General features: G+C 45.5%; 1 protein-coding gene across 3 annotated transcripts in view; it reads right to left on the bottom strand.

The window, feature by feature from the left end:
* The window catches only part of LOC133111681 (USP6 N-terminal-like protein), a 38,863-nt gene extending 13,503 nt beyond the window's left edge, over window positions 1–25,360 (bottom strand). Inside the window, exons 1-5 of one of the 3 annotated variants that reach the window (XM_061222213.1) lie at window positions 25,128–25,360; window positions 4,754–4,827; window positions 4,113–4,191; window positions 1,007–1,092; window positions 218–257 (exon numbers count right to left, since the gene is read on the bottom strand). In XM_061222213.1, coding sequence (XP_061078197.1) covers window positions 218–257; window positions 1,007–1,092; window positions 4,113–4,191; window positions 4,754–4,761 — 213 coding nt within the window. In that variant the 5' untranslated portion in view covers window positions 4,762–4,827; window positions 25,128–25,360. Of the gene's footprint in view, window positions 1–217; window positions 258–1,006; window positions 1,093–4,112; window positions 4,192–4,753; window positions 4,828–6,578; window positions 6,699–25,127 lie in introns of all 3 variants that reach the window. The other 2 variants (XM_061222215.1, XM_061222214.1) reach the window with 2 other exon arrangements.
* Between the last annotated feature and the right edge of the window lie 1,509 nt (window positions 25,361–26,869).

The following is a 26,869-nucleotide window of genomic DNA, read 5'->3' on the forward strand; positions in this document are numbered from 1 at the left end:
ATCCATGAACAACATTTTGCCACCAGAAGATAGTGTATTGTGGAAATTTCACACTCAGACCGTCTCTCTGCAGTCTTGTGTATTTGTTGCGTGTGGAATTGCAACTCCACTGACCCACGGCAGTTGTACTAGTGTCAGCCAAAATGGAACCATTTCGCAGTGAGGAAAGTTCGAGTGTGCGATATGCACACGTCCTGTAAATATCTTCTGCACATACCTTCTCCTCAAGTGCGCTGGGACTCGGCAGTTCCTCTTCACTGCAAAGAGCAACAAAACAGGCAGTTAGTTACAGCACCAGCCTCTCTATGTAGCCAATACTTCCTAATCAATCGCAAACAGCGTGAAGGCATGTGTCAAAGCAGGTTCAGACAAACAGCGGCAGAGCCGTGCTGGTAAAGGGAGAGGGGCTGTGTTAAATACATCACACTCCCGTGAACAGCCCCGTGAGTATCTGACCGCTGTCTGAGCTGGCACTTCCCTGGCGCGGCTTACCGCTGCAACGGTAAGTGCCGCTCTCAGACGGTAAGGCGAGAGATTCCTGAGGTCCCTCGAGAACCGACCGTCTGGTTTTCAAGACGTTTAAAATGAAAATAAAGTCCTGTCCCAACCCTTGAGCGTAGACAGGATAAGATCTTTTTAAGATTATAATGTTACTAAGAATACATAATGGGGTGCACACCAAAATGATGGACAATTTACAGTAAGTGATTTTTACCCCATAACAATTCAGTCGTTCACTCGACAGTATTTCCTTTGGAAACATGAACGTCTTACAGGCTGGTGATCTTCTCTTATCTAAACAGACCTTAAGATAGGCTCAGCAACGCTGTACTCAAAGCCAAAATCAACCCTTTTCCTTTTTTAAAGGTCAGGAAAGACTAATGAAATTAAAGGCAACTCATCAGATAGAAATGACTGAGCCAATCACAGGCCATGATTCCAGGATCCGTTGCGGCTCTGCGGACGAATCCCGCCCAGGGAACAGGGCGCGGGCGGCGTGACTTACTGCAGGAAGCCGAAGCGATCCGTAAACCTGTAGATCGTGTAGTCCGGATCTTCCCAGGGGTCGATTTCAATGCCCTCATCCCGGCCCTGAAACCAGTGAAACAGCGCTCATTTTCAAGAATACTGCAATAGCTAGCTGATAAATAAATAAATAAAAACACCCAGAAACTTGCTGGCATTCCCGGGAGAAGTGCTCACAATCCGCAGAGTACATTCTCATTCCCATAGTGCCATTCCTGGACATTTGTTTCACATTGATGCGACCTCGTAGGAGTGTAGTGGTTTAAAGTTCTCTTGTTTTGATGTGAAATTGGTGACTTTCAAAGCCGTGGGCCGAGGCCCCAGTCACAGACGCGCTGCTGCAGGGGCTGAGGGAGCCGACTGCAGTCTGCAGCCATTTTATAAACTCTCCGTAAGAACAGATGTCCTGCAATGCCCGCTAGGCCGATCTGCACTGCCAATGCATTACGTGACCCCAAACGACAAACGTGTAACGTTAAACATGCATCCATTCATAAATCTGGATATTTACTAAGGCACTTCGGGTTAAGAGCCGTGCTCCATCAGTCAGTAGTGCCCTGCCTATAATTCACACATAACTTTACATCACCATTCCCTCAGAAAATACAATACACAAACAGCAACTATGATTCTTGCGAAGAGGAGAGGATCTTTAGTTTATTTGCAATTAATCAAATAACATATCCGCAGCAAAAATTCCCCTTCAAGATAATATGACATTTTTTAAATGCAGGATAATTAGACTCTAGCCTTAGCATTAGTGTCTAGCCAAATGTATGGCTCTCATTAACCACACCGAAACATTCAGCATGGTACTGAGGATGAATACATTGTTCTGTTTAAATCCACTTCATTTAAATGCTGTATACTTTGGTTGACCCATCTTTGGCTTGACTGTGTATGACTGTGTAGTCAACATACTGTGCTGGCTTTGGGTCAGTGCTGTGTTTTCACCCGAATACTCCCCCCCCACCAACTCCAGTCCTCAGACCATGGGGAGGATACCAGCAGACATAAGAGCCCTGTTAACACAAAACCTGACCATTCCAGCCTTTGTGCATATGGAACTACAGCAGAGTGTAGGGTTGTATAGTAACCACTCAATCAACAGACGCCCCCCTGCATTCACAGGGCAAGCATCTGTGAGGAAATCACGGGCCACCCCCACCACAAATGTCACACGTGCAGACGATTTCAATTATGAAGCAGGAAGGAGATTCAAAGCCCCGGTCTGAAATGTCACCGGGGGCGGTGGAGGGGACAGATCTCACAGCTGATAGACCTGCAGCAGGAACTTCCAGTTGTCTGTCTGTCTGTCTGTGTCTGTCTGTCTGTCTTCAATCGGGGTAGAGAAATAGGTGCTACCCGTAGGACTATTTGCGACACATATAACTTCAGTGTCCCCCGCTGCACAAGTGAAGCTGACCACGATTCCTCACTACAAACGGCAAGAAGGGGCCGCAGTCAGAGGCGCTGAGTGGATCCGACCAATACCGTTAAAAATAGCCTGATTTGGGAAGCCAGGAGAGGACAGGAGGAAGAGTTAATTACGGGTTATGAAACAGAGATGAGAAGGAGGAAGCAGGGAGGGTGCTTCCCCTACGTCTCAGGTGACACACAGGGGGCGCTCAATATGCACAAAGCAGAAACAAATGACTTTGAGGACTTAAGTATGTACTGAACCCTGGAGTGAATAATCAAAAAATGTGAGGGTCTTCAAAAGATTGCTAAACATGAAAGACTAACCCGTAATTAATGAAAAGTCAGGCCTGCTAGCCACAGCTGGTTGTCAGGGGTTGACCTGGCTACCTGCAGGGCAATTTAATTGGCCAGTTTATTTGTGAGGGGTAACCTTCCACAAGCAGCGATATGACACTGATCACCATTTTTGCAGTGCTGGTCTGACATTGCTTCCCACATCAACCCCCCCCCCCGCCACTCTCACTCCCCCATCCCTCCCCAACCACAAGGGCCTAAAATTACCCTCCTCCATCCTAACTGCTGCCCTCCATTCTCAAGCTGTGCTCGGTCTCCTCTTGTGACTGAGCGCTTGTCTCAGTTCAGTGCCAGCTGCTGACACAGACGATCGGCTGAGCGGATTGGCTCCCGAGGACGCCGGACTGGTGTAGAGGGCGACACCCTCGGGCACGGCTCCGCACGTCACTGCTGTCAGTATCGGACCGCAACGGAACAATCCGTCCCTTTCCGCCCCTCCCCCCGAGAGGAAGAAGCCAGCATGCAGAGGCACCGCCCCGTCCCACTCCCGTGAACCGTACAATCTGTGCCTTTTTCACTCCAAGGGCCAAACTCCATACGCGCCTCACCATGCGAGAGGCAGCTCATGCTGCTAATGCACACGTGTCAGCACGTATGTTCCACACAATATTCGTTTCTAAAAATGAAAAAATGAGTGAGCGTCATTCGTTCACTTCTTATTGCAAGCCGAGAGCGATGCGAATGTCCACAAGCGCCTGCTGCAGTTTTCGTGCTATAATTTCAGTGCAGGAACGAGTGTGTCTGAAGTGACGACTCTTCAACCCTTCTGGTAGAGCACGCCCATGCTTTAGCATGCCCACAGCACACGATGAGTCCTGATCCGTCTACAAACCATAAACCCGGGGTTCCCAAAACCCTTTCACCTCAAATCCCCCTAAAACACCCCACTCCCCACCTCAGTAAAACAGATTACCTGCATCTCCAACACTCACTCTTCACAACGCAACTCTCAATTCTGATGGATGTGCAAAAGACAACCATTTAGTACAGCATAACTACCTAATAATTACATGACCAGCTCTGCTGGTCACAATATTACAAATGATGTGTAAACCAGACAGGATTTTATATTACCCTGAAAGTTTAAAATGTCAAGTGAATGTGGAAATATTAAGCAGAATAGGTAAGCGTTTTTCAATTTTCCCGAGGAGCCCATGAAGTCGCCCCAGACCAAGTTTGGGAACCCCTGCTGTAAGGTACGACCAGTATACGAGAGGTGGGACCCCCAGGGCACAGGGACGTCTCTCCTCGTATGTGTTGCACACATGCCACAACTCCACGAACATGCAGGCAGACACGCATGTACACACGAGGGGCTTCCCTTTCGCCGCCCTCTTTGAGCGATGATCGCGCTTTTTAGTCACGCGATCGAAAAAGGTCGCACTCCTCCTGCATGGACAAAGTAACACAGAACAGAGCACAGAACAGAACAGGTGAGGACACCTGCTAACAGTCATCAGCATAGTCTACGGTCAATAAAGAACCACCATGCTCTTCCCTGGGCTGATCCTGCATGAATACAGACAGGAGAAGTCAAAGGGCCCAATACTTACAGGTAGAAAAATAGGGGGATTCTGGGAAAGAGTTTTTTGATGTAATAGAAATTCTTATATTGTGGCCATTCCTTCAATTTACAAGGACACAGACCTCCCCCAACCCATTTCAGCTGGGTACGGCACTGCTCACCTGATCATATTTTGAGATGACCTTGTGGGCGGCCTGTAGCGTAGTGGTTAAGGTAAATGACTGGGACACACAAGGTTGGTGGTTCTAATCCAGGTGTAGCCACAATAAGATCCGCTCAGCCGTTGGGCCTTAACCCTGCATTGCTCCAGGGGAGGATTGTCTCCTGCTTAGTCTAATCAACTGTACATCGCTCTGGATAAGAGCGTCTGCCAAATGCCATTAATGTAATGTAATGTAAACCTCAGCTGGGTACGGCACTGCTCACCTTATCATATTTTGAGATGATCTCAGCGCGTTCCTCTGCTATTATCGTATCAAAGTCTTTCTTCATGTCAAAATCTGCAAGAAAGGGAAAAAGAGACAGGAGTTGACATTAGTGGACATTTAAGGAGAGTGAAAAGGGAGGCTCAGGCAGGGGAGACAGCTTCAGCTTCCTGACAAGGGGTGGGTCACGGGAGCAGCTCAGATCCACCCGGCCTGAGGTTGCTCTCTGGGCACTCAGAAGTGTCAACATCAGGAACTGCATCGCACGGAAGTTGTGTGCTGACCCACACAGAATACACGATCATTATCTGCTCAGCACTTTTCTAGCAGGCGAGCGCAATGAGTGAAAATGTGATTAAATGGTACTAATAAAGGGCAAAAGGACACAAAAACTGCAGTAAGTAATATGCGAAAAGCAGTAAGAGGGCAGAGCAGCATAACTGAGACAGACGGACATTGAGATGAAGTGGTTTGGGAACTGATCCTGCGACCACATGGTTTCTGCTGATTTAGTCCACGGATATGACTTCAAATGCTCGGCAAGTATCCAACAAATGGATAATAGGCAAAAACGCATTGATAAAAATAACTTTTTACAAACAGTATCCTAACATAATGCAATATAAAGTAGTGTCATTTACCATACATTCAGAACACAATTAGCTGTATTGCACTAACTAGCAATACAAGAATCTCAGAGAACCTTTTTTTAGTGTAACTTTTCTGTAGCTGCTGTGACACAGGCCCCAATTTTAGGGGACCAAAAGTAATTGGACAATTGGCTGTTCAAATGTTTCTTTGGCTGTTCAAATGTTTCTTTGACAGTTGTGTTGTTTTAGCATTAGTTCATGGATAAAAGAGTTAGGAAAAGGTCTGGAGTTGATTCTAGGAGTGCCATTTGGAGTCTGTTGTTGTCTCTCAACATGAGGAGCAAAGAAGTGTCAATGTCATTCTAGCAGGCCGTCATTAGGCTGAAAAACCTGAATAAATCACCAAGAGACATGGGCAAAAAAAGGGCTATGTTCAACTGTTCAACAGATCAGAAACACTCTCCAGGATGTAGGTGTGGAGGTGTCAACGTCAACCATCAAGAGAACGTCAGCATAACCTCAGAGGGTTCACCACAAAATGCAAACCCCTGGCAAGCCTAGAATAGAATGGCCAGGTTACGGTTTGCAAACATTAAACCCGTAGAGTTCTGGAACAAAGTGTTATTCATAGATGAGATGAAGAAACATGAGAAACATGATGGTTGGGGTGTTATAGGTTGGGCATATACTCTATGGCTGCCACAAGTGCAGGCTCACTTGTGTTCATTGATGATGTCACTGCTGACTGCAGCAGTGGGATGAATGCCATATAGTATACAGAAACTTGTCTGCTGAGATCCAAGCAAATGCATCAAAGTAGAATGTTCTTGACTGGCCAAGTCAATCACCTGACCTCAATCTAATTGATCATGTACTTCACTTGCTGAAGACCAGACTAAAGGCAAATGGTCCCAAAACAAGCAGGAGCTGAAGAGGGCTGCAATACAGGCCTGGAAGAGCATCACCAGGGATCATACCCAGCATCTGGTGATGTCTATGCGCCATAGACTTCAGGCAGTCATTGAACGCAAAAAACATGCAATACGATGACTTCAATTTCATATAGTATAAAAAGGGCTGTAATTCCTCTATGGTTCGTGCAACATTGATGTCAAATTCAATATGGACCTTCAAATTAAAGTCTTTACTTTAACAACATAGTGTTTTATTTCAACTGTTTATTTACTGGAGTACAGAGCATAACAACAAAAAATGTGTCACTGTCCAAATACTTACAGACTGCACTTTAGATATAGATCTTCACTTCACTTCCTGTTCTGACTTTTAAAAGCGGCGCTGGGCTCTGATGTGTCAATGATGTATCATTCTCTCATCACCTCAGAAGAAGTCCAACATCTATTTTGATCATAGGCAACAAAAATACACAGGTGTGATGTACTATTTCTTTAATAAATATATATTGTCTGCTTATTATTATTATATTTGCAAAGTTGAGGTATTAGTCAGAATCTGGCCTGCCTCCAGCCCTGCATGTGACGATGTGTGACCCAGGTCTGCTTCCTGGGAACGCAGTGGAAAAGCACTGGTCTTTCAGTGGTGAAATGGCATCAGATAACCGCCTGTTGTGCTCACACTCTGCTCCCCCTGCCCTGCCCTGCCCTGTCTGAGCTCCTAACACTCACACACTCTGCTCTCCTGCCCTGCCCTGTCTGAGCTCCTAACACTCACACACTCTGCTCTCCTGCCCTGGAGCTCGTACCACTCACATACAGTCCGCTAGCCCAGTCAGGACCAGCTCTGAGCTGCTAGACTGCACCTGTGAGCAGGGCTGCCACCCATCAGCCAGCTCTGGTTACACTCTGCCGCTGAAGTCATTCAGCTGTGACATGCTACGACAAGGAGAGAAACGGGTGTTTGGCAGGCAGGGGTGCGGCTGTTGTTGTGACGCATGTTTGTTTTGCAGAGAACCTGCCCCCCCCCTCTGTGGAGTGTGGAACAGAAACCCTAGCCCCCTGGGAACAGAGGGGCAGAGAGATTCTTCCGCTGCCTGGCCCTGCTGCACCCCTCCCCAACCCGCTGTCATCAGCAACATAGCCCTTTCTTCATCACTTCTTTCCCATCCTTTGATCATTAATTCAATCATTACAATCGTTCATCAATTTCTTCATCAGTCTCAATGTTAGCAGACTTCCTTATTTCCACTAGAGGAACTTACAGGGGATTTCATCTGAGCCGCAGGGTCACTTTGTTTACTTATTTTTGGACCTGCACTTCCTCACACATTAAAAGCCAGGTAGGGTCACAGGAGTGGGCTGCGGACAGTTTTTTTTGTTGTCGGACATTTTACATAAGTGTGCCTCTCTGCAGACCCCCAAAAGGAAACAGACTGTGTTAACCATTTCCACATTCCGCACTGTATTTTACATTGAATATTCTCTTATATAAATTGCACTCATTTGAACCTGCATCCTTGACTCGCACCACTCCACACCAAGCAGTTTAGAGTCCTAACAGACTTACATAACATAGGATAGTCACTCATCTACACAGTAGTGACATCACAAGATACATAATAGTATCATGGTAAGCTATCCAGCCAGAGGCATAGCCACGTCTGCACAGATGAATAGCCACCGTTTAGAGCCACACTGTTGGCAGACATTTGCAGTTCCTTTTGTTCAACTGTTAGAACAGAAAAGTGGTGAAACAAATTTCTTTGGAGTCAGATACACAAGCAAATATCAAATTAATCCTGTTCCAGTAGTGCCTGTTAAAAGACTACACACGTTTCCTTCATCTGTCGGATACTTCCGCCTTTTGGTGTATTTGGGGTGACCTCAACGTGAAAGGTTTTCATGCATGTTAGACCATCTGTGCGAGTCCTACATTGTCTTAATATTCACATTCACATTAAACTTTAATGGAGACAAATTTATATCCTCAAAATAACGTAAACCTGACCAACCCAACACTTATTTTGCTCAAATTCCAGGGATTCGCACCACTAACAAACCAATGGTCGGTTACTTAAGGTCACAATTCATCTGAAGTAAGTGGGGTTCCAGTTGGAGGAGATGATTCAAGCCAAACCCAAAAAAAAGAAACATGGATCCGGCCTTAAAAAAAAACAAAACATGAATTTGGCTACAAATTGAAAACCAATCAGACAGCAGACGACAAGTCTCACAAATTTGAATGAACCCTCCCAGACACCCTGGAGGTGAACACTATGGCTGCCTGGTCTTTGTTTCAGGGTCCGTTCTGACCGCACGCCGAGCCGTCTCTCGAGCGTCCCAGCTGCCCTGGAGCACGAGAGCGGGGCTGTGACAGCGTGACAGGGCGAGGGCGCTGTCGCTGACGCTCTCCAGACGCCGGCCCTGCGACAGACAGCCCCGCCATTCAGCCGACAGCGTCAGGTGTTGGGCCCGCACAAAGGCCTACTGTCCCACCGGCCCCACAGACGCTCCGCGGGAACGTGACCCCTGGAGCTTTCCAAGACAACTGGAGCCCTTTCTCTCCCTCTCTCTCTCCCAGCCAACAAATGGAACTTCTGTGCAAACAACTGTTTCGCTTTCCTGTTCAATTCCATTTTTACTCTCCCCGCCTGTTTCTTGGAGGGCCGTGGGGTTTATTTTACAAATCTCGGAGCCAGGTCCGCTGGTGAGCAGGCAGGAGGGTGGGGAATTAAATGGGAGTGTTCTGTGCAGTTTGCAGGAGCGCTCTATTTTTTCACATTGCAGAGGTCAGAGCTGAGAGAAGCATTCCTCTGGCTTATATTAATTCCCCCATTCGCGGTGAGGAGGGAAAAAAAGCACATGCAGTAACGAAGGCGAATCGATATTCAGCAGACTGCAGCTTTGAAGTCAAGACAAAAAGACAAAACTATGTCCAGAAATGCTTCTGCTTTACGTTTTTTTAAATAAAGATGTAACTATCCAAAACAGAGGTTACTTAGCCTTAGCCAGTCTAACTGTATCTTCATTACATTACATAAAATGTATGGCATTTGGCAGACGCTCTTATCCAGAGTGATGTACAGTTGATTACACTAAGCAGGAGACAATTCTCCCTGAGAGATTTGAGGGTTAAGGGCCCTACTCAAGGACCCAACGGCTGTGGGGATCTTACTGTGGCGACACCAGGGATCGAACCACCGACCTTGCGTGCCCCAGTCATGTACCTTAACCACTACGCTACAGGCCGTGGTTTTTCAGGGTAAGTGGATTCAGGGTAAGTGGACTGGCTGCTGATTATTTGGAAAAGCAGCCTACGTCCCAACACTGGTTTTGGGTTCCAGGCGACGGGGGCAATTAAGTGCTTTTACTGGAACCCGCCTGCGTGGTACTGCGGTCGGCTTCCCTCCGCCTGCCCGTAAGGCTGTTTATGAGATTGTGCGCACTCAGGGAAAAACACAGAAGCATTTCAGACAATCCGGAGATTTATTCACCGGCGAGTCAAAGGCGGCTGAAAGGTTGCATGGCAGGGGTCACATCCTTGGCCATTCTGGGGAGGACAGAGTCAGCATCTTAGATGATGAAAAACAGTCTGGGATTACTTCACTGGTTACGAGAGGTCATGTGAGAATTGTGTTCGGTGTTCACTGAGTCACGCCGCTGACGGCACCTCCCTTTACTGACCTGTTCTCAGAGTGGCTAGACCAGAGGTCTGAAATGGAAACATCCTCTGTATTTTATGCGGGGATAATGATGTGTAAGTGAGTAACAGACTCTGCTAAAACGAGAAAAAATGAATCATGCCCGGGGGAGGGAGGGTGAAACACACCACAGTATCACCCCACGGCTACACATTTCCAATACAGCTCATCTCTGAGACAAAGTCATTCATCCAGAAATTAGATTGTTAAAAGAAGAGAGACAGAGAGGGGGGTAGAGAGAGAGAGATAGAGAGGGGAGAGAGAGAGACAGACAGAGAGGGGAGAGAGAGAGAGACAGAGAGGGGAGAGAGAAACAGAGGGGGGGCAGAGAGAGACACAGAGAGAGAGGGGGCAGAGACAGAGAGACAGAAAGACTGAGTTAGGTCACCGCTAAGCCTGCATGGGCGATGCATTCCGCTAAAGCTAAGTGACATCACGTCCGGTGTGTGGTCCTCCAGTTCCTGCTGGTGGTGAGGTTTTCGAGTATGAACACAGAGGACAGACCACGCACCCCCTCCAACACAGAAACCAATATGCCCTTCATTTACTGACACTGACGACGGCAGAGATGAAAGAGGAAAAACGGGTACCGGGCAGACAAAAAAATAGGGCCTCAATTATTTTCAGGGAAATCACACCTATGTAGTTTTGTTTGGGGGGGGGGGGGGATGGCATATTACCCCCCCAGAGACACTGGCTGTGGCAAACAGATAAACAGTGGAGCAGACCTCTGTGTGAGTTTACTTTCATTTTTATTCAAGCTGATTTTGCAGGGATACGGCATTGCCAAAATGAATGTACCTTCCCAAACTTATTTAAATGCTTTCAGTATAAACTAGGCTTAAATGTTTTTCAGAAAAAAAAATCCTGTACACTTACAATAAACGTACCCTCAAATTCTCATACAGTCCCTAGATACCAGAAATCTAGGAGTGGCCTTTACCTACAAAGGGGTACCCTCTTGGAACACCCAGAAATAGAAACCGCCATTAACCCACATACCTATTTGAACTGACACCTACTTAAACAAGCACTGACCTACAAATGAAGATGTAAAGAACAACATGGCCTACTCTACCATTAACAGCAGCAGGTCTCAACATTGACACTCACCCGGTTTCCCAGGCCTGAGTACACTGTGCAATTAGGCAACCCACTGGGCAAATACATTTCTGTCACTTTCACAGAAAGCTGCTGGCTGATGTCACTTGCTATGGCGTGTATTCATATTCTGGGAAACCTCCAAAATGTCCCAAGAATCACAATAACATTGATGCAATTCTGCACAGGTTTTTGTTCTAAACAAGTTATCATTCGTAAGGTCATGATTCATTTTACCTCTTATAAACTCTTCAAACACAAACCACTGGGGAACAAAAACCTTGCACAACACAACTTGGGCCTAAACACAACACAACACACTGCCCCTCTTTTTGAGTCCATCGCCCATTAAAGTGATTTGAGAGCGGCAACCTGTACATACAGCTCTAATAAATTCAAATTAATAAACAGTCAATTTATAGAAATGCTACTTATCAAAGTAGGAATAAAGTCAATGTTAATCATCCATTATATACATTTTCTTTATTTTATACATTAATATTGAACACAATGTAAATTTCAAAAATGTTACAATAAGATCATAGATTGTTTAAATAGACTTTAATAATGAGGACTAAGTTAACACTTGGGCCTACTAACTTGCTGATCAACATAATCGATTATTCCGGATTTCACAGTTGAATATTCAAATAATCGGCTGCAGATGTAGGTCAACGCCGCATTTGCCAGTAAAATGTAAAAACATTCCTGCAGACTCGAGAGAATTTTCCACAGAACATGTTACAAACCAAAATGTACAACCTCACGGCAGAAGAATTTTGTCTGGAGCACTGTTGAAGAGAGATGTTTCTTTTGGAACTGCCAATAATCTGCAATAAAATAAAAACCTCGCTGACCTAAATGGAGAGAGTATTTGAGAGGGGTGTAAGTATTTGACCCGGGTCTGTTCCGCAGGACAGCAGCCTGTAGGAGCCAGCTGAAGGTGAGAAGCCACAGGCCTGGCAGATATTCTCACCTTCCCCGCCCTCCTTCCCAACCACGGTCGACGTCAGACTGGCAGTATCTGGGGGGAGGTTTAGCCGTCAAGATTCCTGCACGGCTCCTGACCTCTGAAATAGCAGTTTGTGATATCTCTCTGGAATACTGCAGCCAGCAGGAGTCACGCGATGCACGAACATACCAAAATAAAAATATTCTTTTTCACAATTCTGTTCTGAACCCTGAGCCAGGCAGGCGGTTAAGGAGAAGGCACAGAATGTACCGGGCTCATATTTAGGGCTCGGACGGTCACAGTTCCAAGGCCCTAACACCTGTTGAGTGGGGACAGCTACAGCTAGGCCTGAATGTGGTTGTAAGGTAAGAATAGCTGCCTGCGGATTTGTGTATCTGCAGAGCCTGACCTGGTCAGTGTTTGCAGAAAGAGCATGTCCGCTCAGTTTTGAGGAAGGACTGTGCAGTTGGGGAGGGTTATCTTGCGCTGCCAGGTGACCGGGCGGTGTTGGATGTCACCCATCAACATGTGCAATTGGTTAGAAAATAAGTTTGAAGCTCTGGATTGGTTTAGGGAGCCGGGTGCCAAAGGCTGGGGTTTGACCAAGCCTCACCAACATGGCGGGGCTTTCCTCGGTGGCCCCGGGCAGCCCACCTCAGACAGGAAGAGGCCCCAAACCAGCTCCAGATCGTAGGCCCCCCCTAAGGAGGGGGATGTTAACGAGGGTCAGCAGGAAGCACGCGGCAGGCAGGGGCAGGCAGGGGGCCTGATTGATGGCAGGCGACAGCTTGGACACTCGAGACTGCAGGCCCTTTTATCCCAGCCACACTGACACACTCGTTCTCTCCTTCTCACTTGCTGTACCCCCGCCCATCTCTTTTTCACTGTCACCCGCTTTCTCGCTCCTCCCTCTCCTTCTCGCTCTCTCCCACTCCCTCATTCTCTCTCTCCCTCTCCTTGTTGCTCTCCCTCTCCTTCTCGCTCTCTCCCACTCCCTCATTCTCTCTCTCCCTCTCCTTCTCACTCTCTCTCTCCCTCATTCTCGCTCTCTCTCATTCACTCCCTCTCCTTCTCACTCTCTCTCTCCCTCATTCTCGCTCTCTCTTTCACTCCCTCTCCTTCTCGCTCTCCCTCTCCTTCTTGCTCTCTCCCTCTCCCTCATTCTCACTCTCTCCCTCATTCACTCCCTCTCCTTCTCGCTCTCTCCCTCTCCCTCATTCTCTCTCTCCCCTCTCCTTCTTCCCTCTCTCCCTCATTCACTCCCTCTCCTTCTCGCGCTCTCCCTCATTCTCATTCTCTCTCTCCCTCGCCCTCTCTCCCTCCCCCCACCAGTTTTCTTTTTTCCCTCTCCCATTGAAAGCGGGCCCAGTCCAAGGCCCTGTGGCTCCATATGGAAACCATCTGCAGTGAGCTCAGCTTCACCCACCACAGCACAAAAGCGCAAAGGTGCAGGAACAAGCGTGTGCCGGGGAGCACGTTCAACCTATTCCCAGAGTGCCAAATAACGCACACATCCATACATCACAGCCGTGTATCTACACACCAGAACTGCGTCCTGCTTTGCACAGCTTAGCAGCAAAGTCCTGATGCAAGCGGAAAGCTCAAAGAACAATTAACAGCAGTTAAACTATCATTTGATTAAGAAGATTAAAAGATAAACTGATTGATCCTGGGTCATTCAGAACAAATCTATAACACTAAAAAGCCATGAAATCGCCTTGTTTGCCCAGCAACAGTGATAAGCCAATGCTTCATATATTAAAAAAAGGAGCAGCATATGTTGCCAACTGCAAATACTATACTAAAGTTCAACTGGGCAAAACGTAGACAAAAAACATGTGCTATTCAGCATAGCTAAAATGGCGTAGTTATCAGTATAAAATGGAGGCACCGTTGCAGCATACTGTCTGAGGTAAACAGTAGACCCAAGACACCACCATGGGACCCAGGAATAGACCGTGGGGAACCTGCTCTGTGAGGTCTCTACAGAGCCACTGATGAGTCAAGGGCCTTACTTCAGTCCTGAAAAATCACTCCATATCTCCTGAGTACAGAGTAGAGTAGAGAAAAATCTGAATAAAAAAACATTTTGAGGGGGGAAAATAGGTCAGGAAGCCCCACAAGAGGATGCGTTTGTTCCACACCCTGGCACAGAACCTCTATTGGTCTGTCCCTACAATGGTCTGATCATCCAGGATTACGCTCGCATTGAGAGGCTTATGCAGAGCAAATTACACAGTTTACATTTCGCACCAGTGTAAAATGTAATCCTGATATATCGCTGGATATTAACTGAAGCAATCCGGGTTAATAAACACCTTAAAGACAAGCTGAAATTAAAATTCACTTTTTCATCCATTCTTCACAACCATACAAACATGTCTTAAAGTAGCTATATATTCCAACAAATATATATATATAAAATTGCATATTGACTTCCTGCTAAACGTGATTTTACAAGATTTTAAGTCTTCTTGTACAAGTGTACAAATTGACTTTCCGCCGTTCGATATTTTCCCCGAAAGATCTCTTGATCATGATCACATACGTCATATTGCGGAATCTAGTGCTGCTCTAACTTCTGTTTCAGTTGGTCTTTAAAATGCCAAGGATGGGCATTTTCAGTCATTTAATGGTTCAGTTAACTGGCGACATTTAATCGATTAAAAATGTATTTTTAGAACTTTCATAATATAATTCACAAGCATGCTGGGGCGACATTGGCTCAGGAGGTAAGAGCAGCCGCCTGGCAGTCAGAGGGTTGACATGACTATTTGCCTCAATATTGACATCACAATAATTAACTGATTTTGTAAACAAGATATTTTATTGCTTTATTGCACTTGAGCAATTAATTCAAAAGAAAACTCCCTTGTCTTCATGCATTCATTATACTGAACTTTCTGATGGCTTAAGGTGTGCGTGTGTGTGGTGTGTGGTGTGTGTGTGCACATTTACGTGCATGTCTACACACAACTCTGAACAACAGAGTGTGACCTGGCCTACAACCACTTCTGGGTCACAGTGTGCTAAATAACAAAGACCTGTGATTGGTCAGACAGTCTACCTGTGTTCGAGGAGCCCAAATAATTAGGAATTAGAACAGATTTTATTTTTCGGGAATGACAAAAATGAATGGGGTTGGATTTTTGGACAGTAATTTTCCGCTTAAAAGAGTGAAATGATGAAAGCAAACGTTGCGGACAGTGCTATTACAACATAACTGATATTTTGCTCACGATATAACGCAGATGTCACGTTTCCTCCAATTTTTCCACTACTGCTGCAGAACCCACCAGACTAGCCCTCAGCGCAGAGGGAGAGGAACACATAATATAGGAATCCGATCCCCTCTTCAGCATAATGGAGCACTTGTTTTGATGCAGAGAAGCAGGCATTCAAACAATGCTTCAATATCACAGGCAATCACTTTTCATTAATCGCAGAAGCCGAAATCCTGATCAGGATTAACTTACTGACTGATCATGCAGCCCTTCTTTCAACAAATCAGTGTCAACCAGCGGCAGATGGGTTCCCCTACTGAGTCAGGTTCTGCTCAAGGTTTCTTCCTGTTAGCCAGGGAGTTTTTCCTTGCCGCTGTCGCCCTAGGCGTACTCTTGGGGACCGGTTTCTCTGTAAAGCTGCTTTGTGACAAAGGCCTTTCTTAAAAGCGCTATACAAATAAAAATTGATTGATTGATTGAATACGCTGAATAGTTCTTATTTATATATTCATGCCACAATGCTTAAATATTACTTGCATTGTTATATGACTCGTGTTACCCATCACTGCGCCAGTTTCTTTTTTTTTTCTTTTACTGTATTTGAATGATTACATCACAGAAAGGGCTGTGTCCTTGAGAAGCACTGTAAATAACAGCAATTGCAAGGATACCATCTTGAAATAGACCATCGTTTTGAGAAGAAAACCTCAAAATTAAAAAACACAATCACCAAAGTCATTTTAAAACTGCAAGGCTGGCCAGACTGTCAAAGCCAACAAAATACTAAAGTAGCAACTGGTGACTTGGCTCTGAGTGTTACCAGCAGACCTACAAACAAAAAGTCCCATGTAACATGCTGTCAGAAACGTGCTGTCGCAATCTGTGTCACAGGAAGGAAGGCAGGCTAACAAACAACCATGTGGCATAAATGAACAGTTAAGTCATTGAGGGTGTACAAAAAGGCTTCCTGCGAGGAGAGCAGAGTACAACGGTTTTGAGTCTGCTCCAGACATTTCTTAAAGGAACTGGCTAAGGGCTGAGAAAACAAAACAGTGTTCTTCAGAGGCCACGGCGCAAACTTCCCACTGGATATTCCTCTCCCTGCGTAACACAGCTAAAGACAGCCCTCTCAACAGCAGCCAACAGCGTGATGCTGTACGTTTTCCAGTGAAGACGTGATAGATTCAAGTGATGTTGCTTTTGGAAGAAGGGCTTTGTTTCGAAAACAGTCTAATGCTCTCGTTGGAGCACTTTTGAGCAAATTCCCAGAGCAATCCGCCCCTATGTGCTAACGGCACCATTACGGACCCAGGAACTGAAGGACCTTTCTGCCGATCACACTCCCAGTTAGCCACACACAAGAGGCCTTTGTAGTGGGATAACAAGAATCACATTTCCAAAAATCAAAAAGAGAACGAGGAGAAAACAACATGACAGCAGAACAACAAACAAGGCGTCGCCTTTGAAGGACTAACATCCGATCCCTGGAGACAAAAGAGCTTTGTCATTCTTCAAAAAGACACATCCTGTGGCAGCCTGAGCAACAGACCAATTACAATGCAGCACAAAGCAGATTTTTATTCAGCGCCAAATGAGTGTGCACCCCCCCACCCACACCTCTTCACAGCCAGGTCCAGTTTCAATCCCGATGCGATGTTATTTACCGTTAGCTGAACCTGCGGGGCGGGGCTACAGCAGCTGAGTCACGGCCTCTGACTGGGCGAAACCGGTGTGGACGGAAATGCAGAGCGTGCCGTACCAAACCTTCGCTCCGCAGGTGCCGCCATCGGCAACAACAGCGACCGGCTGCTCGCACTGCGACCGACTTCTCTGTGGCTTAAAGGCATTCAACTCGCAATGAAGACAGAATCATCGCGAGTTCTGGCTTTCAAATAGCTCTACAGAGAGAGGCAGATGGTACACGTGAACGTAGGGCAGAGTATTGGGGAAGATTCAGAATGGGGTTCAGAACAAGTGATTGAACGCAGACCCTGGCTTTGCGGATATGGTAACAGGCGATGACCGTACCTCCGAACACGTGCAGGGAAATACGAACCGCCTCTTTACACTGTTCCATTTGTGCCCGTCAAGTCAAAAATAGAAGGGTCAAAAATGTGAGGACCTTTGGGAATGCATCTGGAACACAGGGACACATAAATAGTCCTGTATGGTGCCATGTCTGTAAAATCTCTTCGTCCTTTTCCATGCCCTGTTCACCTCTGTGGGCTCCAAATATAGGCCCCCGAAACCTATAACAAGGGGTCGTTTCACTTTCTGGCCACCTTTTTGGGATTTTCTCTTGGTCCCGAGAGTTCCGGACACTGCCCCTGAAAAGGCACCCCAGGCCCCTCTGCCAAAATCTATAAATAGGCACACTCGCTAATGTTACTTGTCATACTGGATACATCACACTGGAGGCACTTGAGACCTGACAAAGCACTTTTGCCATGGTGAGCCAAACTGCGGTTCCAGGCGTTTTTCACTCTGAGGGACTGGACCCAGCTGTCCTTCTGTTGCGCCGATCTGGGAATTGAACTTGCTACCCCTGTGCTACAAGCCTAGTTTCTTAACCATTATGCATTGCATAATCTATTTCAGGGCATAGCTTATGTCAGATGTTTGAGACATGTTGCAATAACTTGCCATCGGGTTGTACGTCTGCCAGTGAACGGGGGGAATGGAAAGAGTGACATAGTTCTATTTGGGTGAAACTTTGTGAAACACCTGGGAGCAGGACCACTGCCAAAGGCCACAGTGACAGCTGCAAAATGTGGTGAGGGTCATACCTTTTAAATGCAGACATTTACCTTTAATAGTGTTTTCCCCTGGTGTGAAACACCTTTCAAAACAATGAACGAGGACACATTGAAAAAGTTGAAACTGCAGATATTGGAAGAACTCACTCGGGTCGGTATGTTCCATGGAATTCATGCACGGACATCCCCTCCTTGTGTGCCGATATTTCTCAAGATAAGTTATGTGCTAATACCAGAGAAGTGTGAGCAAGCGGGGCTTTCATCAAAAAAGAAACTACAGAATGGCGATATTAGCGTCCTCGTCGTCAGACAGTAGACTGCGTGTGTCTTCACTGTAATCATCAGAGGCCATAACAGCCCATGGGAATGTGACAAGGCCACTTCTAAGACCAGATTACGGTCTGCAGGCAAAATGCCTGGAATCTCATTTAAACAGACAAAACAGGGCCTTACTAGCCTTCTACGATGAATCATATCATCAGTGTTATGCTAGGATGTTCAGTTAGTTTGTACACAACAGATAGTATTGATTCTTGTGAAGGGACAAAGGCGGTTTCTCAAAATCTAACGACCAAAATTCAAATTTGAAACAGGAAATGACTTTGTTATATAGACATGGGCTGCGGAGTTTAACCACCTATTTCTGCTGCTTTTCACACTGAAGCTAGCCTTACGCAACAAAAATGGGTGTATCGCATGTTTGTAAAGCTGCAGTCCTTTAGATGCAAAGAACAATTTAAAAGCACTACAGCAGATTGGCAATAACTTTTAACTGTACACCCAGGACCACCCTGAAACAAAATGTATGGGGAGAATGCAAAGGGATTTCTTCTAGATGTTTCATTTAAAATGGTAAATAATCTGCTACTACTACGAGTGTCTAAAGGGTTCAAATATATGAACTAACACTTATTATGAAGCTCATGAAATGTTTTATATAACTTCTAGGCTGTATATCTTGCCCCTCCCCCTTTCTGTCGTTTATTACTGTACCGCTGCAGCAGATGTTGGGTAGAATACACAAGAACACCCAGCCTGGTTCCATTAGAGTCTCTGTAAGCTTTTAAGAGAATAAAAAATGAGAGACGGAGACTACTGTACCAATGTAATATAATCACTCTGTGTTCACTGTCTGAATAGCGTCAAAATGGGGCATAAGGCTTAAGAAGGCTTTTCTAGCACTCGTTCCCGAATCCGCAGCTAAAGACGGTGTGTACGCATGCTCTGTGGTCCAGGATCACTCGGGCCTACCCAGAAACCCCATGCTCTCCCTGGCCGATGACTTCATGCTTGACATGCAGTCACAAGGACCCAGAGCTCCCACCCTGTTGTGCTGAGGAACATGGGCGGGGCTATGCGCCAGAGATTCCGCAGAGGTCCCGGGACAAAGTCGTCTGTGTCTCCAAAAACACTGGAAATTGTTTTACGAGCCCTAGCTAATAAACAAAAGATGGATAGTAAGGGAGAAAACAGCTCAAATGATTTACAGAACACCAGACACCAGGAATATCAAACACTGGTCCTGGAGGGCTACCTTCTAGTTTTTGGTATGTTTGAGCACTAAAAGTGATCCATTTAAAGTTGACATAGTAGTCCAAAATTGCCTTCCAAGTGAACGGAAACCACAGAAATCCAAAAAGCACTACAATGCAGGGGCTGGTTTGCACACTATGAAGGAGTAGCTGGCAGATATCAGGTCTCAATAACTGGCAACTTTTAGGAAACCAATTGCCAACCTCTGGGAAACTAACTGGTGGCCTTTAGGAAACCAACAGTTAACTTGTAGGTCATCTGCATAAAACCAACAGATAAAACGTAGGAAACTAATGGACCACAAAAGACAGAATCCATGGGTTACCCTAAGCCAGTGGTCCTCACTCCTGGTCCTGGAGAATCGCAGGGCGTGCTGATTTTTGTTTTCACCATCAGCACCCAAGAAACTGCCAGTAATTAACTGCTTTAATTCATAATTTATGCGCTGAGCAAGAACAAAAGCTAGCACACCCTGCAACCCTCCAGGACCAGGAGGACCACAGCCCCAAGCCCATCCTAGCCCGATGGAACAAAGCCAATTTGAGGAGACGCCTGCTGAAGAATCTTAGTCACAGTGGGCTAATGGCGTAGAGCTCTGTCAGGCACCAGCCATGTCAAGGCCTTCGGGCCCAGGGAACATGAAACTGTAACAGGCGGCCATGCAAAACATGATTTCAACCGGTGGTGCAGAACTGCTACCAGTGGTGTAGAACTGCTATTGGTGGTGTAGAACTGCTACTGGTGGTGTACAACTGCTATTGGTGGTGTAGAACTGCTACCAGTGGTGTAGAACTGCTATTGGTGATGTAGAACTGCTATTGTTGGTGTCGAACTGTGACCGGTGGTGTAGAACTGCTATTGTTGGTGTACAACTCCTACCTGTGGTGTAGAACTGCTACCGGTGGTGTAGAACTGTGACCGGCGGTGTAGAACTGCTATTGTTGGTGTACAACTCCTACCTGTGGTGTAGAACTGCTACCGGTGGTGTAGAACTGTGACCGGCGGTGTAGAACTGCTACCAGTGGTCATTTTTCATTGAGAGCGGAAAAGCTCCGGCTGAATAATCCTCCGTTAAAAGGGTGACCCTTCAGACCCCAGGTGTCTGAGGGGAAATGGCACAGCTATAGAGAGGCAGGATGTGGGCTGCAGCTTCCAGCCTCCACCGGACCAAAATAGCCAAAATAGCTGACTGCTGCTGCGAGCTCTTAAAATTAGTACCGACAGCTACGACCATGTCAGCAGACTAAATAAAAATTAGTTTCATGCTAAGAACACACTACTTCCGGAACAAACACCGTCTACACCACTGCCCTTTCCTAATTAACATGCAGCCTTACAAACCCCCCCAAAAATGTTAGCCGACATGCAATTTCCTGCAAGTTTCCCAAGGAATCAGAAACACTTATACACAAATAATCTACATACACTGCCAGCATTTTATTAGGTATTCATTACCTTATTTTTTAGACTGATTGGTTTTCTGCTGCTGTAGCAGCATTGGTTTTGACGCATTGCATGTTTAGAGATACTCTTCTGCATAGCAATGTGTGGTTATTTGCATTACTGTCACCTTCCTGTCAGCTTTTAATTTTAATTTTATGCATTATACTGCTGCCTCATGATTGGCTGATTAGATAACCGCATGAATAAGTAGGTGTGATAAAGTAAAAATGTTCCTAATAAAGTGCTCGGTGAGTGTAGGATAGAACGCATTCAAAGAAAGCTTACCAGTGACAAAAGTGATCTGAACAAACTTGTATATATTCATTGTTTTGTGCTCAGTGAGTGTATGTTTAACAATGTTATGGTACGGTATGTTTAACAATGTTATTTCAAAATGAATGACATCTCTGAAGCATAGGTGCAAGTGCAAGTGCAAGTGCAAGTGCAAGTGCAAGTGCAAGTGCAAGTGCAAGTGCAAGTGCAAGTGCAAGCCATCACTTTTTCACCACTTTTGTAGAAGGCATGAATGAAAGCGAGAGAGGCACAGACAGAGCTCTTCCCCTGCGGCGTGAGCACCCAGTGAGAGGGTCACCGGGCTGAGGACAGGAGCTGCAGCTGCCTGACATACGCAGGACAGATAACCTCACGCTTTAATGGCACTAACACTATTAACTAGGCACCCCCTACAGTGAGAGAAAGACAGACAGACAGACAGACAGAGGAAGAGAGAGAGCGAGAGAGATGGAGAAAAAAGAGGGAGGGACAAAATGGAGACAGAGAGCAAGAAAAGAGAGAGAGAAAGAAGGGAGCAAATAACAGAAAAGAAGGGATAGGAAAGATAGACGTGGTGCACTGACTCACGCTTGACCTGACCCAGAGACAGTCACACCTCGGCCAATCTGTTATCCGCTGCAGAGGAACAGCCCTTGTCCTCACACACACCCTGTTCCTGACATACACTTCCACAAAAAAAACAATCCCGCACCGTGACACCCCTTGCAAAAACAACCAAACTCTACCCCACAGAAAGAATTATGGGAAACTAAGGATTCCACTTAAACCCAAACGATCTGGAGCCCAGTGACACCCAGTCCTCCCATGTTCCCTCAGGACATCCTTGGTGGGTAAAGCGATATTCGGCAATAATGGAGTCGACAGATACATTGTAACAGAGAAGGAGAGACAGCCCCATGAGTCCAGTACGGCGACTGATTCATACTCCAGCATCACACAGTAAGAAAGTGGCATTTGTAATGTAATATAATGTAATGCAAATACGGTAACTACCCAGCCTAGCATAGGGGGGTGATGCGTGACACACAGAGCTGTCAGTGGCCCTGTAATAAACATCTGTGAAGGGGGAGAAAAGGGAGGGGACTGAAAAAGAAATGCAGATTTCACATCGGCAGATTAATCATGGTCTTCTGCATCCGCTGACACCAAGACTGAGCATGCTCATTTTATCCTTCATGGGCACAGACACGCCCTCCTGCCTCCACAGAGCCCAGGAGATACAAGTCCTGTAGCGCCAGTGCAGGCCCTGTCTGATACTTTCACACCTCGGTTTAGTCGCACACAAAACACGGCAGCCAATGGCACGGGAGAGACACGAAGGCCATTTTAGTGACAGACACAGAGACATGCTCACAAGCCCAGGTTTTCACAGCCTGTGAAGTTTCCTTCGGAACACACCTTCGCCCTCACCGTTTGCTTAAACAGGACAGGAAGAAGTAACCACCGCCATTTCCTTCCATGGCAGCACTGATGCTGTGCCGCTTCCTTGCCGATAGGAAGCCGTTGTGCGGCGGATTCTACGCCACGCAAACTGAGGACGTCCAGACGCCAGGCCAAAGCTGTCACATACTCAACTGCCCTGCCCACCTCAGCTCCTCCAGTTCTCAGTGAAAGCAACTCCTCAAACATCCACCATGAACGGCTAATCACAGGATCACTGAACACATTACATTACATTATTGGCATTTGGTAGATGCCCTTATCCAGAGCGACGCACAGTTGATTAGACTAAGCAGGACACAATCCTCCCCTGGAGCAATGCAGGGTTAAGGGCCTTGCTCAAGGGCCCAACGGCTGTGTGGATCTTATTGTGGCTACACCGGGGATCGAACCACCCAGTCATGTACCTTAACCACTACACTACAGGCCGCCCTTGCATCATGCCAAATTCAGATGCATCAGGTTTTGCACCCAGACAGTCCATGTGTGTCTGCTTATACACGCTGGTGTTTATCTTGAGACTCAAAGACACCCAAAGCTCTAAGCCACAGGGTACAAAATAATAACGCAGGGTTAATTTAGGCTGAGAAATGACAGCCATTTCACAACTGCAAAAGAACATCCATCAAGGGCAGCTATTACTGAGAGTGAAATAACCGATTCAATCACCACCGGACTTTGCCATGATTAAATCCTGCATCCTAAAAACTGGGACATCTCTGTCCACTATCTGGGCCCTAAATCTTTCTGTCTGGCATACAACCATATAAAAATAGCTTTTCAGAGGAACAATAAATGCTGAAGTGATGTCACTGCTTGCCCTCTCTACTGTTTACTTAAATATGCATATCTGTCATACCCACATTACAGAGCAGTTAAAAGCAACTACTCACCATCAAGTCATTACTGTTAGTTTTAATCAGTGCCTTTTGTGCACGTACAGTATAAGAGGCCATTTTATGGTCAGTGCGAATCATTTTGTTATTATGCAGATGTGGTCTGCAGGGCACAGTTAAACTAATGTCTATAAGACTATTGGACTAACTGCATACCTTAAAAAGCATGACTACCTAGAGTGGCTGCTTTGCTATATTCATACAGCCACAAAATAAAGTTCCCTGTTTAATAGCAATTTCGTAAACTAGGTCAAACTAAAAACTTGAAAAAAAAAATTCTTTTTGCTGAAGAAAACTCACCACCTATCACTATGTTTTCTCTCCTAAAATAAGATTAACATTTAATAACAATGCTGAAAAACAATGACGAATTTGAAAACAAAATGCTCTGTTCTTTATATAGGCCTATCCTACTACATCCTGCCTCAGTACCTGATCTCGACCACAGCAATGTACACAATCTTTTCCACTTCAGGTTTCATGAAGACATTGGCAATAAAAAGTACAAGCACATCTTCGCTCATTCGTTTCACATGAATTAGGGGGAAACTACCACAACATTGAGCTTGATTCTTGAATCTTACCACCCAATTTATTGACATATTTCAGATCAGATCAGCTCATGATCACAGCTGAGGATTATTTTTATGAACTACACTGACACATAATTCAGGCTGTTATTGTGTTGTTTTTTGTGTTATTCTACAAAACTTCGCTCTTCGTTCCATTTTTTATTCAACTGATATTTGACATGAGTTTTGTAGCAATTTTGTAGCACACTGTAGCAAACATCAAGGCAAGTTGCATTAAAAGCAGTCAGTCAAAGTAATGCAAAATTCAAGCCACAATAGCGCACGTGGCTTGAAACGTTCTATGCGCGATCTCGATGAACGTGCCCGTTTAGATTTGAAATCCGAAACTTTGAAATCCAAAAATCCATGGGTAACTTAAGTTGCGCTACCGTCTCAATCAGAGACCACACACGACTATAGCCGCCTTAAAATATATTAGGCAGCCAGCGCTACCTCACCTACCGTTATTTTTAAAGTACAAATGAGGTAAGTTAAATGCGCTTTACCGCTCTTCTTATAATTTAGGCAAGTTTGTTCCAGCTGTACATTGCATTTACTGGTCACGCTTGCATCCACATTGCCTAAGGACAGTTCACAACAGAAATATTATATTTTTTTGTTTGTGACGTTACTTAACATTTTGGGGGAAATTGCGGCTAAATAGGCAAGTTAGCTCCCTAACAAGAAGGTTTCGCTTCGGCTAACTTGCTAGCTAAATAACGTCCTGACTGTAAACCCTGTTGGCCAGCCGTCTAACGTTATATTACCATTCTGTCGATGGTCAATAAATTGAACGCTCGTAAGTAATTTAATCCTAGCTGTTACTTTTGACAAAGAAATTCGACAAGCGTGTTCAGCGAGATAGTGTGGCAGAGCGGAGGTGCCTCACAAAAATAATGTACCGTTATTTGTAACTAGTGACAAACAAGCGAATAAAGCTAACCATGAGTTTACGTTACCTTTTGTTAAGGTGGCTTTTCTGCGCTGTCCGCCCAGTAAAGGGGTCTCCTGTTTTCATTCTTTCTTCGCTTTCAACGGAGGGATCTGTCACCCCGAAAACTACACCGTGTCCCACGAAAGCGATGACAATGGGCAGCTCCAGTCAAACGGAGACGCTCAGCTCTAATGGCAGAGCTAGACACGCTACGAGCATCGCCTGCACAAACACAGAGCAGGCGCAGGAGAGCGACATCATGTGTTTGCGCCATACAAAATTGTAGCAAATTAGGTGCTTTCTACGTGAGCGAGGAAGGTCTGCGTGGCGTTTAGTAGAATCCGGAACTCCTGAAATTATCTTAAATAGACTGTAAAGCACAACAGAACATAGATATATCTAGTTAGTGTGCTTGTGAAATCAGTAGGTAAATGTGCTTCATTAAATTAAACAAAAACACTTCTCCTGACGCAGAGCGTTCGGGTTTGCACGTAACTATAAATAGAACAACAAGCGTTTCTCCAAAATTGTACATTAAGTGGTATTTTAATGCAACCGGACGGTGTGCAACGAAAAAGTTCTAATCTTAAACACACAGATAATTAATAAATTGGATAGTCTCTGCCCAAAAAACAAAATTACACAATTCAATTAAAACAGTAAGGGCTTATCTTAAAAGTTAAAAACCAAAATGGTCCAAAGCATATTAGCTTTCTTCAAGCCATTGAAGTAGACTGAATTCTTGGGTTTTACGGTGAAGGCGAGACACAGCTCTACCCGTACTGTTGGGTGGCATTAGATGCAGCGCACAGGTAAATTGGGCAGTGTAACCCAGGTTAGCTGGAGAGTACACCAGACCTGTGATAGTTGCCGAGCCAACTGGAGTGACGCTACGATTACAAAAAGTTAACCAATACCCTCATTTATATATTTTTGATTACCATAAAATAAGTCAGTGAAACTATTTGGATGGATAGACAGTACTCTGGATAAGTGGAAACATACTTTCATTTCAATTTTGGGTGAACTGTTATTCTACGAGCGCCGGTCTATAGTGGTCTTCACTTGCTGCATTACACTTCCCTCTAGTGGCAGCTGTGGGAATGACTCATTATTTTACAACAGGGATCTCAAACTCAAATCCTGGAGGGTCTGGATGGTGTCTGGATGGTTAACTGCGTTTCTGCCCTTAATTTTTCATTTAAGCCATTGATTGGCTAAAAAAGTTTGCACACCTTGTTTGCTTTACGCTAATGCTTCTGTACTGGGCATATTCTGCGGCGCAGTATAGCAAGAATCCCCATACTTTGGGGAAGTGCTGACCTGATGGCGACAGAACCCTGAAGGAAAACAGGTTGTTGTTATAACAATGCAGTAGTGAGGGATAAATACGATATTTGTGTTCTAACGCACTCCCTATGAACAAACTCCCACAATTACTAACCGTTTCACGTCACACATTCATTCATATTAGAACACAGATGTATCTTCTGTATGAGATACTTACTAGATGCAAAATAGTTTTCACATTGCAGCCTTTGGGTGACTATTAAAGGAGGAATATGTTGTGAAATGGGCACCTTAATCCACAATACACGGAAACCTGAACTTTTGCGCCCTCTACTGGATATCCATACTCACTGTACTATACAGAAATAAACCAGCGTGATTATGACATTTCTTTTATTAAGGACAGATGGTGCTGTGGAGCAAAACAAAATAAGAGTTCCCGACTGAGGCTGAACTTGAGCGTGACAAACGCTGGCT

Source organism: Conger conger, chromosome 15 (assembly GCF_963514075.1).
Source record: "Conger conger chromosome 15, fConCon1.1, whole genome shotgun sequence".
Lineage (NCBI taxonomy): Eukaryota > Metazoa > Chordata > Actinopteri > Anguilliformes > Congridae > Conger > Conger conger.